This window comes from Astyanax mexicanus, chromosome 24 (genome assembly GCF_023375975.1).
Source record: "Astyanax mexicanus isolate ESR-SI-001 chromosome 24, AstMex3_surface, whole genome shotgun sequence".
NCBI classification, from domain to species: domain Eukaryota; kingdom Metazoa; phylum Chordata; class Actinopteri; order Characiformes; family Acestrorhamphidae; genus Astyanax; species Astyanax mexicanus.
In genome coordinates, this window is record NC_064431.1 from 27,835,001 (window position 1) to 27,848,888 (window position 13,888).

The window sequence follows — 13,888 nt, forward strand, 5'->3', positions numbered from 1 at the left end:
TCTTACAGCATCACCAGCCTGCAGAGCCTGACTGATACCAGCAGATCATCACTGATACACATATTTAACCTGTATGATAACCTGGCAATTTCTTATATTTTCTTATAATACTCCATTCAAGTCTACATAATCATTAAGCAGTAAGGAATTATCATCATATGATGATGTTTCAGTGCTGATTAATCTTTATATCAGTCAGTTTTGCTGTCTGACTGTCTGACGTATCAGTCAAGCCCTATGGCTGGAGTCGGCAATAGGCGGCCAAGCATGAAACATCTGGCCTGTGAGGTTGTTTGAAATATAATGAACGATAAAAAAAAAATTATAAAATAAGATAAAATACTTCTCTGGAGAGCTTTTGTTTACATCCCTCCCCTGTCTCTCTCTGTCGCGCTCGGCATGACTTTAGTTTCTGCCTGTAATCGTCTTTCTACTCGTTCTTGGGCTCCCTATCTCCTTATAAGGGCATTTTTTTTCCCAGCCATGTCACAATTCACTAGCCGGGGTATCAGTACTGTATTGGACCGCGACCCTGACGACATGGGTTCGATCCCGCATGAGGAGCGGTGTGTTTTTTTTTATTTGATTTGTTTTTTTATTCCTTTTTTCTTGAGTTCACCTGCTTTGAGATCAACTGCAATTCTGCATTTGGGTTCAACAACCCTCTGGGCTGGAGAGCTATATTACTAGTCTGTAGCCGACCCCTGACCTAAGGCATCACAGTAGATTTGGCTGAGGGGGGATAATGGGAGGCTGTGGAAATCAAGCTCCACTCCAGGAGGATCAGTACAAGCTGCTGATAGATATATTTATGAATTGATTGATTGATTGATTGATAAATTGGTTTTATTTACTACTCTAGCTTAACTCTGACATGCCAGAGCTGGTAAACGACAGCAGAGTGTATTCTATTGGCTCTCTTGGATTGGAGATTGCTCCACACAGTCAGCATGCTCACTAAAACAGTGTAAATGATCAGCAGTCTAAAGTGCTGCCACTATGATCAGGAGATCCCTGGTTCGAATCCCGGGTATGCAGCTTGACATTTGCTGCCGGAGCCCTGAAAGAGCACAATTGGCCTTGCACTCTCTGGGTGGGTAGATGGCACAAGGCGTCTGTAAGTACAAAAAGAAAGAAAGAAAGAAAGAAAGAAAGAAAGAAAGAAAGAAAGAAAGAAAGCATAGACAGATATCACAAAATAAAGTATTTAAAAAAGAAGAGAAAAGGAGATGGGAGCAAAGTAGTAAAAAATAAAACATGAAAAAGAAGGAAAAAAAGATACAAATTACACAGGGATCAAAAAAGGATTCGGTCTAAAGTCTTATCAAGCTGCTAATTGATATATTTATGAATTGATTGATTGATTGGTTTTATTTACTAATTTAGCTTAATTTGGTCATATCAGAGCTGGTAAATGACAGCAGAGTGTATTCTATTGGCTCTCTTGAATTGGAGATTGCTCCACACAGTCAGCATGCTCACTAAAACAGTGTAAATGATCAGTAAACAGGAAGTTCTGAGTGAACATGAACACCTGCTATTTTGTGTCGTGCCTCCCTCTGCAGAACACACAGCCGTACTCTGCATTTTAGCTGGCGAGGACAGCTGCAGGGGCACCGGTGCCCGTCCCTCTGCTCCAGGTTGGTGTTTTTTTTTATACCCACATCTTATTTTATACATTCACCTCCCATTAACCCCACTATAACACCTTATAGATACAGTATAATCATTACACACCCAACATTACACAACACTCTGTGTGTGGGTTTGGTGTGTGTATGTTTCATTATCATTCCATATACAGGGGTTGGACAGTGAAACTGAAACTCCTGGTTTTAGACCACAATAATTTGATGTCCTGACGGACAGTTCTGGTGGAAACAGGAGAGTTGAGGTGCACATTGAATTCTGCGTGATTTGATCAGCCGTGGTTTTATGTTTTTTGGATACAATCCGGGTTAGCACCCGAACATCCCTTTCAGACAGCTTCCTCTTACAGCGTCCACAGTTAATCCTGTTGGATGTGGTTGGTCCTTTTGGTGGTATGCTGACATTACCCTGGATACTGTGTCTCTTGATACTTGATCACAAAGACTTGCTGTCTTGGTCACAGATGCTCCAGCAAGACGTGCACCAACAATTTGTCCTCTTTTGAACAAAACTGCTTAAAGCTCTTACCCTGCTAATTGAACCTTCACACTCTGCTCTTACTGGTGCAATAATGTGCAATTAATGAAGATTGGCCACCAGGCTGCTCCAATTTAGCCATGAAACCTCCCACACTAAAATGACAGGTGTTTCAGTTTCACTGTCCAGCCACTGTAGATGCTTCTATATACATATACAGAATCCAACAAAAGTGAGTACACCCCTCACATCTCTGCAAATATTGAATAATGTCTCTTTTAATGGGACGATACTGTAGAAATTAAATATACTGGATATACTTAGATATACTGTGACTTGTTACAGTGAACAGCTTTTATAAACAGAATTGTTGCTCTCCACAAAGATGACCTTGGCTCTAAGAAAGTTGCTCAGAAAACAGTAAATCTACACTGCTATACAATATAATCAAATATTTTGGTGGATACTTTATATTATGTTTGGGCTATATTACATTTTAACTGTATAATTTTATTACAAATAAATTCTTAATGTAAAACACAAGAGATATTAAATGCACGTGGGATAAATTACGATTACAAATAGGTAATTACATAGGTAATTTTTATTTTATATATATATATATATATATATATATATATATATATATATATATTGTAGGGTAAATTAGGTTAAACCATTAACAATATATATATATATATATATATATATATATATATATATATAGAGAGAGAGAGAGAGAGAGAGAGAGAGAGAGAGAGAGAATGTATTGCGGCATCAGAAAATGTCTATATAGTCTACATAGAAGTCTATATAAATGTATATATCCTACAAAGGTACTTACAATACAGTAAATATAATGTTATTATATGAAATATGGGTCATGTATGTACTCAACATGGTATAAACAGGTTATTATGTAATTATTAAGCATATTATTAGACTTTTGTCCTGTATATATTGGCGTGTATATATAAAGGTCTATCTAGAAAAATAAGAATATCATTATATAGGCATATAGTAGGTATTTTTTTTAACTGTCACTGTACAGAATGCTTCTATATATATATATATATATATATATATATATATATATATATATATATATATATATATATATATATATATATATATTATATATATATATATATATATATATATATGTGTGTGTGTGTGTGCATGCATGTGTGTGTATGTCTATTTCTAACGTATATATCTCCCCTGATTGAGGTGATAGTAGAGGTCATTTAGATTATATATATATATTCCTAACAGAATATCTAGTTTAGGAATCACTCCTTAGGTTTTCTTTCCAAACCCACTGACCAGAACCTTCCCCCAATTACGGTCCTTTCACCAATGTACACACACCACGGCCAGATGCTAAATGCTAACCGCTAAACACTGACTGCTAAACACTGACCACTTCACCTGCAGGTCTCATTTAGCTCTGATCAAGACCAAGAACGCCGATTTTCTCTTCTTTAGACGCATGCATGCATGTATGCGCACACACAGACAAAAAGTCTCTTATTTCTCTTATTTTTTGCCTTTTTTTTAACATAAATTGGCATGTAAAGTTAAGGATGCAGCAGAAGCAGAGTGAGTGCCTGACGCTCTTGTTTTTTCTCTCTTTTTTTCTTTGTGTCTTTCAGAGAGCGAGCCTTCCTTGCCTTTATCCCCAGACAAGGCAGGCCTTTTGTTTGAGGAGGGCACACAGTGAAAGAGAAAAAGAGAGAGAGAGAAAAAAAGACAAAGAAAAAGAGAAAGAGAGAGACAAAAAGAGCAAACAAAAATAAAGAAAAAGAGAAAAAGAGAGAGGTTGGCGACCCTCCAATCCATCCTCCCTACTGCTTTTACCTGCTCACCTGGCTCACTAGAGCAAAATCAATTAAGGGAAAGAAAAAAAAACAGACTGTATTTTTTTATATATTTTTCTATTTTTTCTTCTTTTTTTCCTATTTTTCCACGGCCCATTTGAATGCAGAGCACTCTTCGATTGTCGTGACGTCCACCAATGATTTTAGACACGTCCTGAAAATTGGGATTCATACGTTTTTCTCTTTTTCTTACCTGTTTTATACGCTTTTGTGGCGTTTTTCCTTACTCGAGTAATCTGCAGTCAGAACCACTGCTGAAGTCCTGCTCTCATCAGAGTGTGAAAAACCTCACGGTTCACATGGCAGTGGACTGATCAATGGTCAGATATCTAGACGGGCCTGGATGCGGAATCTACAATCCAATCTCAACAGTGTTTCTCAAAAGAGCATGTGTTGGAAAAAAGCATCCAAACTCATTTTTTTTGCATTTTTTCTACATTTTCCCCAAGAATTTCAAGTCTTTTCAGAGCTAAAGTGGCGTGTACATTGATGACATCCTCATCACATGGACTGTATGAGTGCTGTATAATAAAGAAATGTATCATACTGTATATCATCACTGTCAGACAAGAAAAAAACATGTATTTGACCATTTTGGTCAATCTCACTTCCTCAGTAGCCTGTTTGTCGTACAGTACATATGGAACAGTCTAGCGAGACTTTATCATGATGTCATCCATGTAAATTGAGTACTTCTACACACACTTTCCAGAAAATCATGTTGACCAACATGAACCTGAGTAATCAGATAATGGGAAAATGTAATAATAGGAGTTTACATGCTTTCTATAGTGCACAGGTCAATTGCACATCGCCCACTTCGATTCAGGGTGTGTCGGTGTCTTTCCCTTTAAGAGCCAGGTGCCCTCTGACTTTGGCACGTTGATACGTTTTTTAACAGTGCATCGCTTTTGAGCATGTCAGCTTAGGACACTGACCTGTGCATTTACACTGTGAAGATGCGCCACCCAAACCTGGCTCACTGTTGACTGTTGTCAGGGTTTTAATCAATCAGTGCCACACCTGTATTTCTTGCCGCCTACATACAAATATTAAGTATGTTTACACACACTTTAAAGAAAATCATGTTTGCATAAACTTGAGTAATCAGAAAATGGGAAAATGAATTAAGAGTTTATTTGATATTTAATTATGAGTTTATGTGATTTAAAGAAGAAGGGGTTAGGAAGGGCTAAATGTACAGAGAAATGTACAGGGATTTTTAAGCTTATGGTCAAGAACAAGCAGAGGTTAGGAAGGTGCGCCACGCACACCTGGCTGACTGTTGACTGCTGTCAGGGTTTTATTTAGTCAGTGGAGCACCTGTATTTCCTGCCAACAGTATCGAGACATGCAGACTCATTGGCATAGAAATATTCCTAGCTTCTAAACTTGCCATTTTAAGGGCAAGTGGACTGTTGTCAGGGTTTTAATCAGTCAGTGGCGCACCTGTGTTTCCTTCTGCCTACACAGAGACACGGCAGATATTTACCTGAACACACCTCATCTCCAGACTGCCATACCCGTCAGTGCAGATTTGCAGATATATTCCTAAACTCCTAAACTTGCAATTTTAACAGCACTGGCACAAGGTCGTAAGATAGCAATGAGCATCATGAAGCGCCTTGCACAGGGTGTACGAAAGGGCCCTAAATGGGGTTTTGCTTCTGCTTTTCTAATATACAAGGTTTATTGCCTGAGACCTATGATATATATATATATATATATATATATATATATATATATATATATATATATATATATATATATATATATATATATATATATATATTAGAGCTGCAACTAATAATGATTTTAGTAGTCGACTAATCTGATGATTATTTTTCAGATTAGTCGATTAGTCAGCGATTATTTCTGCCATGTCCTCCACCTCTAAAAACGATAGGAACAGCTGAACATGAGATTTAAATGGCATTTAAATGTCTAGATGTTGTTTAAACGTGTAAATTGCTGATATTTAGTGAGTAAATATGTAATGTGTTGTGTTTGGGCACTTTTGGAGACGCAGACTAAGTTGAGTGGAAACTGTGTGAGTGAGTAATTTACCCATCTTCCATTGCGTTTCTGTCCCAGGCACTTTGGCTAATGCAGGGCTTTTACAAATTAATGATTATTCGACAATGAAATTTAGGGTCGACAAATTTAATTAGTCGACACTGTCGATTATATCGACTAATCATTGCAGCCCTAATATATAGATATGTCGAATGAAAGCACTTATCTCTAAAACAGCAACTTTACAGGGGAGAGAAAAAACCTTGTAAACTTTCAATGGAAGTCAATGTAAAAAGAGTTTATTCCAGGTCATTTTGAAGAGTTTCTATTGGTCTGTTCATCAAGAAATTTTGGCACAATGTGAGGGACAGTTTGTCTGTTCAAATTATGTAGTAAACTAAAAATCGACAAAAATGGAGATAAGTGTTTTCATATGTATATGATATATATATATATATATATATATATATATATATATATATATATATATATATATATATATATATATATATATATATAGATGCTTACTGTTCATCTCCAGAAATGACAGTGATAATCGAGTGTCCGTCTCCAGAGAATCTCTGTTTCCTCTCAACTCGTGTTTGTCTCACTGCCTGTCAATGTCACATTAAATCCATCGTAACACTTTCCTCACTTTCTGGAGTCTTTCTGAGCGTTCCTCCACGTCTGAGGGTCAAACTCTAACGCAGAATCACAGATTCAGAGAAAGAGATTCCTCGAGCCGGGCGAATTACTGCCGCCGCGGCCGATTGATGGGCTGCCCTTGTGCGGTTGTGTTGGGGCTGATACGGGCCGTGGGGGAGGGCGCTTTAATGCGATCGCTGGATTAGTATGCGAGAGGCGCGTACGGGACTGTTGTCTGTAGGACGAGCTGCAAAGCGGCGGTCTGCGCAGCTGGACAGCTCGCAGCTCACAGTAAGAAGCTAAAGCGCTAGAGGACACCTGAACAGACACGCTGTAAAACCCTGTAAAACCCAGTTTACCCATTCCACACACACACCTCACGGAGAGAGAAAATGTCCAGACATTTCAATTCACTTAAAAGACATCTGGGTTTATAAAGACAATGACAATTGAGTCAAAGAAACATATCTGAATTAACTTGACAGATGTTAAAGTCCACATGAAAGACAAATGACTTAACTTATGGCATATGAGTTAAATTAAGGCGTATAGTTTAACGTTGAAGGAATTCGAGTTAAAGACATCAGAGGTAACTTTAATGGCAGCTTGAGTTAGCTTAGGGCAGATAAGTTAAACATTTAGAAAACATCTGCCATTTCATATTTAACATTTCTTATACTTAAAAAGCACTTCAGTTTACTTTTGAGTAAGACATTTGAGTTCAACCAAGACATCTGATTTAACTTTAATGATGTTTAGTTCAAGTAGTTTAGTTTAAGTAGTAAGCCATCAAACTAAGCTGAACTGCTTGAGTTTTTGCACCAGGAGTGAGTAGCATAAAGTTATCCAAAAGCAGTGTGTAAGACTGGTGGAGGAGAACATGATGCCAAGATGCATGAAAACTGTGATTAAGAACCAGGGTTATTCCACCAAATATTGATTTCTGAACTCTTAAACTTTGTGAACGTAAACTTGTTTTCTTTGCATTATTTGAGGTCTGAAAGCTCTGCATCATTTCTCATTTTCGGCAAATAAATGCTCTAAATGACAATATTTTTATTAGGAATTTGGGAGAAATGTTGTCTGTAATTTATAGAACAAAACAACAATGTTCATTTTACTCAAACATAAACCTATAAATAGCAAATACAGAGAAACTGATTTAGAAAGCGAAGTGGTCTTAATTTTTTTTTTTCCAGAGCTGGATTTGACAATCTGATAACAGTTTAGAAATGCTTCAAAATGAATTGGAATTTAATTTAATCAACTTAGGTCATTTTTAGCCCACAGGTTTCCACACTGGCCAAACATATGATTGAGGGGTTAAACACAGCCGCCTAACCTTCCAGTTAATCCGAGTTAATCATATGTACAAGAGCCCATGCCTAACTGAGATAGGATAAGGCGGCTGACTGTTGACTGGTGTCAGGGTTTAAACCAGTCAGTGGCGCACCTGTATTTCCTGCCGCCAAGATAGAAACATGCCAGATATTTACCTGGACAAACATCGCAAATTATGTACAAACCCACTCCGATCCCATGCCCAACCTAGCCCACGTTCCACCCTATAGAACAATTAGGGAATTACCAAAAGTACTTACTGGAAAAATCAGAAGATTCTTCTTCAATTCAAGGACGCAGAAGGTTCGGTAGAGGCAGCGCAAGGCAAAGTATAGGTATAAATCAAATTCCTAGTCAGTAAACGTTTATGTAAGATGCTTCTCTCGTTTTTTTTTTCTGTCGCTGACAAGATAAAAGAGAAGAAGAGCAGTTTGAAGTGCCAAATGCTCTTCAGACCTGGAGAACGCTTACCTTTCAGCTTCAGACTGGCAAGACTTTGTCAAATCACATCATGCAGCGAGTCAGGGAAAGAGGATCTGATTGGCTGACTGACTGTTTCATCTCGAACCACGGAAGCGAGAATGCGAGAATCTTCCATATCAGCGGCGAGAGAGCTTGAGGAGAATGTGAAGGAAAGAGAAAGAGAGAGAGAGAGAGAGCAGGATTTTCAGTAGAAGTAGCCTTTAACACGGACAGGCAGCAGAAACCCGACAGGCTAGGCATTCAGCCGTCCAGAAGAGTTCTGCACAAAGAGCGTTTCTGACACATCCGACAGCCGTTTAAGACTTTTCACTGCAACGAAATTCAAGCAGCTGTCCGACGAATTCGCTTCCACTTTACTCTACAGCGATTTGACTGAGGAGTCCATCATTATAAACATAAAAATAATGATATTACACTTAATGCTACTGTATTATATATCCAGCACTGCATTCCTTATTTAAAGGAATTATAACACCATAGCATCCACCCTTGGGTTCCTTAGTTACCACCTAGTGCACTGTACCACAGGATAACCCCGCACAGCAATAACCCAAGCAACCACCTGGGATACATAATGTACGTTGTATGTAGCAACACCAAAGCAAACAACTCAGCAACAACACCTCAGCAACCACCTGGGATACATACTGTATGTAGCAACACCAGAGCAAACATCTCAGCAACAACACCTCAGCAACCACCTAAAATACATACTGTTCATTGTATGTAGCAACACCAGAGCAAACTTCTCAGCAACAACACCTCAGCAACCACCTGAAATACATACTGTACGTTGTATGTAGCAACACCAGAGCAAACATCTCAGCCACAACACCTCAGCAACCACCTGGGATATATACTGTATTTAGCAACACCAGAGCAAACATCTCAGCAACAACACCTCAGCAACCACCTGGGATACATACTGTATGTAGCAAAACCAGAGCAAACATCTCAGCAACAACACCTCAGCAACCACCTAAAATACATACTGTTCATTGTATGTAGCAACACCAGAGCAAACTTCTCAGCAACAACACCTCAGCAACCACCTGAAATACATACTGTACGTTGTATGTAGCAACACCAGAGCAAACATCTCAGCCACAACACCTCAGTAACCACCTGAAATACATACTGTACGTTGTATGTAGCAACACCAGAGCAAACTTCTCAGCAACAACACCTCAGCAACCACCTGGGTACATACTGTATGTAGCAACACCAGAGCAAACTTCTCAGCAACAACACCTCAGCAACCACCTAAAATACATACTGTTCATTGTATGTAGCAACACCAGAGCAAACTTCTCAGCAACAACACCTCAGCAACCACCTGAAATACATACTGTACGTTGTATGTAGCAACACCAGAGCAAACATCTCAGCCACAACACCTCAGCAACCACCTGAAATACATACTGTACGTTGTATGTAGCAACACCAGAGCAAACTTCTCAGCAACAACACCTCAGCAACCACCTGGGATATATACTGTATTTAGCAACACCAGAGCAAACATCTCAGCAACAACACCTCAGCAACCACCTGGGATACATACTGTATGTAGCAAAACCAGAGCAAACAACTCAGAAACAACACCTCAGCAACCACCCGGGATACATACTGTATGTAGCAAAACCAGAGCAAACAACTTTTTTTTATTTTTTTATCACAGTTTACATGCATCTTGGCATCATGTTTTCCTCCACCAGTCTTACACACTGCTTTTGGATAACTTTATGCCTTTTAACTTTATTACTCCTGGTGCAAAAATTCAAGCAGTTCAGTTTGGTTTAATGCCTTGTGATCGTCCATCTTCCTCTTGATTATGTTCCAGAGGTTTTCAATTCTTATATGTATCTCAGGTTATTTTATTTATTTTATTTATTTTATTTATTTATCATATAAAGATCTATAGGGTAAAACATATATGAGTGGAAATGCAATAAATCAGTGTGAGAGTGTGTGTGAGAGAGAGAGAGAGAGAGAGAGAGAGAGAGAGTGTGTGTGTGTGTGTGTTAGTGTATATAGTGCTGCAGTGGCTAGCGTATGCAGGTTAGCAGGGCTAAATTGGGAGCAGTGGAGGTTGGCTGGCTCTGTGAGTGAACAGTGCAGCTCATATGGAAGCATCAGGGTGGATATGACAGACAGGCGGAGCGAGGGATGATGGACAGGGCCACCTCGTCCTGCCTGAGAGAGATGAGTGCAGACTGGGGGAAACTTTCAGCAAACAGCTGTCAGTCTGCCTGTGAGTTACTGCAGGGGGAGGCCGGGGTGAAGTGCTATTTCTATTACTCTCTCTCTCACTCTTTTTCTTACACTGTCTTTCTCTCGTTCTCTCTCTCGCTGTCTCTCTCTTTCCATCTCTCTTTTCTTCACTATAAGCCTAGAGAAGAAAAAACATCAATATTAGAATTATTTTTGTGATTTTGTTTTTAATGTGAAGAATCTAAGGCTCTAAAAATGGCTGTGGTTCTATATAGAACATTTGGGTTTAGTACAGGTTTAGTATATTATTGATAATATAGACCATAAAGTACTGATGGTTTTCTCATCTCCCCCATCCTCTCTTTCTCTCTCTCTCTGTCTCCCTCTCTCTCTCTCTCTCTCTCTCTCTCTCACACACTTTCTTTCGTTTTCTCTCTCTCTCTCTCTCTCTCTCTCTCACTCTCCCTTTCTTACACTGTCTTTTTCTCTCTCTCTCTCTCTCTCTCTCTCTGTCTCTCTCTCTTTTTTCTTTACTATAAGTCTAGAGAAGTTGAATTTGTTTTTGTATTTAAAAAAAAAACTTAGCAAAAAATCATTTAAAGATTTAGAAGCTCTTAAAACGGTTGTGGTTCTACTGTATACAGAACATTTGGTTTGAGTAAAGAGCCTTATTTTATTGATGATATAGACTAAAGACCGAGAGATTAGATGCTATATATCAGTATATCACTTTTTGACGTCTTTTTTGGCATTGCAACATGAGAGAGAGAAAATAATTAAAGGATAATAAAAGGATAGTAAAAGGAAGGAGAGCATAAGGTAAAAACAGAGAGGAAGAGAGAGAGAGAGAGAGAGTATGATTCTCTCATTAGATCAGTCATTGATTTTCTTTCGGCACTACCCAAATACAAACAAACAAACACTGTGATTGGTTGCTGTAGTTACAGCAACTGCTCCCTAAAAACACACACACACACATGCACACACACACGTGCAAACACACACACACACACAGAAAAAAACGCTTATTAAACTAATAGACACTACATCTGCTCTACTTTTTTTTTACGTTTACCTGTGACAATAAGGAATTGCATGTATAGCATTGCTCCTTTATCTAAAGATTCGAAACTACAGTGCAACATTTGCTGAATCTGAGCTCACTTTCAGGCTTGTCAGTTTGGTCTGAGTCTGTATCTACTGTAGCTGTAGATTAAGCATTATTTATTAACAGAAAGAAAAAGAATCAGATGACAATATGTTACAGTCACTCTGGCTACATGATATACCTGCACTTAAAGGTATGAGTCAGAATCTGGCATGGTGGCAGTATTTGGCACAACACTTGAAAACTCAACTTACCGAACTAACACCATGCCAAGGTCCTATGCATGACCTACAAACCAATCAGTGTCAATATGAAGGAGAAGCAGCCTATTAAAAGTGATTATGGCTGTAAACGAGCCAAGTCTGTGTTTGATCCGACTAAGTATGTGTATTCTCTCTCTTTCTCCTTCTTTTTTCTCTTTCTCTCTTTCTCTTTCCTCATCTGCAGATACATCCTCGGAAATAACCCACAGCTCGCATCGGACTTTCGGACGAGCGTTTCCTCCTCCGTCACAGCAGACAGACTAAACCATTCCATTAAAAGTGTGTTTCCAGTGGATTACTTGCAATGGATGATACCTGCCCTTGGGGACAGATTACGGAACATAAAACAAGCAGTAGCTGATGATGTGCCAAGGATGTTTATTAGGCCAATTTTTTTCCGTTCATTTTTCCTTCCGTTAGTTTTTTTTTTCTTCTTCTTCACTGGAAGCAGAAGATCTGGAGCTAATCTGTGTTTTCTGAGTCAAACCACAGTTGACTCTACCAACTTCCAAAATCCATTGTTCCGCCCTTTCTTTGTTTCCCCCTCTCACCCAATCCAAAAAACTCCGCCCCTCACACCTTAACTTCGCACAAGCACAAAAAAAAAACACACACACATTCACACAAAGCACACACACACACACATACACTCACACACCCTCCAGGCAGACTCTGAGACAGCTTAGATTAGCTTAGCGGGCGTTCTTAGAGGGTGTAAAACAATATCAATGAAAGACGCTAGCACTAATGCTAACGCTAACGCTAAAACACTCTCCATCCCCTTCAGAGACGCAAAGTGGATGATCCCGGGCTAAGCCTCGGATAAGTGAGGAGAGGATCACAGTGGATCAGCGACTCGGCGGAGAGAAAATGAGGTGGAAATCGATCGGAGATTTCACGGACAGTCCTTGCTCTCCGTTTTATATGGCTTGCAGGCGTCTATTAAGGAGAAGTCACACTGGCTAACTGGCTAAGTGGCTAACTGGCTAACTTCTGGATTTTTTTAGCTGGACTTGTTTTGCTAGCTTCCTCGCTAGCTTCCTTACTTCCTTGGAGATTAGGATCAGGCCTGGAACCTCCTCAAAAGTGAGCAACTGTCCACGCCCACGTCCACGCCCACATCCACGTCTACGTACAGAGCTTGCACTTGTACGCACACACACACACACACACAAACACACAGAGAACCCGGACCTGCTCTGTTCTTTTTTTTTTTTTTTTTTTTTTTAATCCGTCAGCATGCTCAATGTACTTTGTGGGAGCTTTACTAAAAAGCCTATTCGTACCGAGAGTGACTCTGTACATACGTGTGTGTATATAATATACATATATAAATATATATACATATGATACATACATAAATACATATAAAAGAAGAAGAAGAAGTAGGAGAGAAGTCATCTGACCTTATATGCCCTTACAGAAACATACATGGTTGGTTCAAATGGTTTTTGGAGGTAATAACACGGTAATAATCTGGTAATAAAAAGGTAATGTGACTGCTGTGACTGATCACGAGTTTTATAATCCCTGTTATGGAGTCCGATTAGTCATCCAGTTCAGTTCAGTTCCGTTCAGTCCAGTTCAATCCAGTTCAGTCCAGTTCACTCATTGGCCCCACAACATCCCTTCACCCTCTTACCCTCTTATGAAGGACGTTCGGTCACCAAAGTCAGTCCATCAGATCAGTTCTGGAATTCGTGCTATCTGTACCATGTACTATGAGTTTTGCCTGGGTAATAAAAGAAACTGCTTGGACACACAGATGCGACTCCAGGACTAGATCACTCCAGTAGGCCCGATCACGCTAGTTT

The 13,888-nt window shown here is 39.2% G+C and overlaps 1 protein-coding gene and 1 long non-coding RNA gene across 4 annotated transcripts in view; one reads left to right on the forward strand and one right to left on the reverse strand.

Moving 5' to 3' along the window:
• Positions 1–13,365, forward strand: part of tafa1 (TAFA chemokine like family member 1) — a 300,571-nt gene extending 287,206 nt beyond the window's left edge. For 2 of the 3 annotated variants that reach the window (XM_022682375.2, XM_049471446.1), the window contains 2 exons: positions 1,566–1,640; positions 12,259–13,365. In XM_022682375.2, the coding sequence (XP_022538096.1) occupies positions 1,566–1,592 (27 nt within the window). In that variant the 3' untranslated portion in view covers positions 1,593–1,640; positions 12,259–13,365. The remainder of the gene's footprint in view (positions 1–1,565; positions 1,641–12,258) is intronic. The other variant, XM_022682377.2, reaches the window with a different exon arrangement.
• The window catches only part of LOC125787359 (uncharacterized), a 759,343-nt gene that overhangs the window by 617,042 nt on the left and 128,413 nt on the right, over positions 1–13,888 (reverse strand). The window lies entirely within an intron of this gene.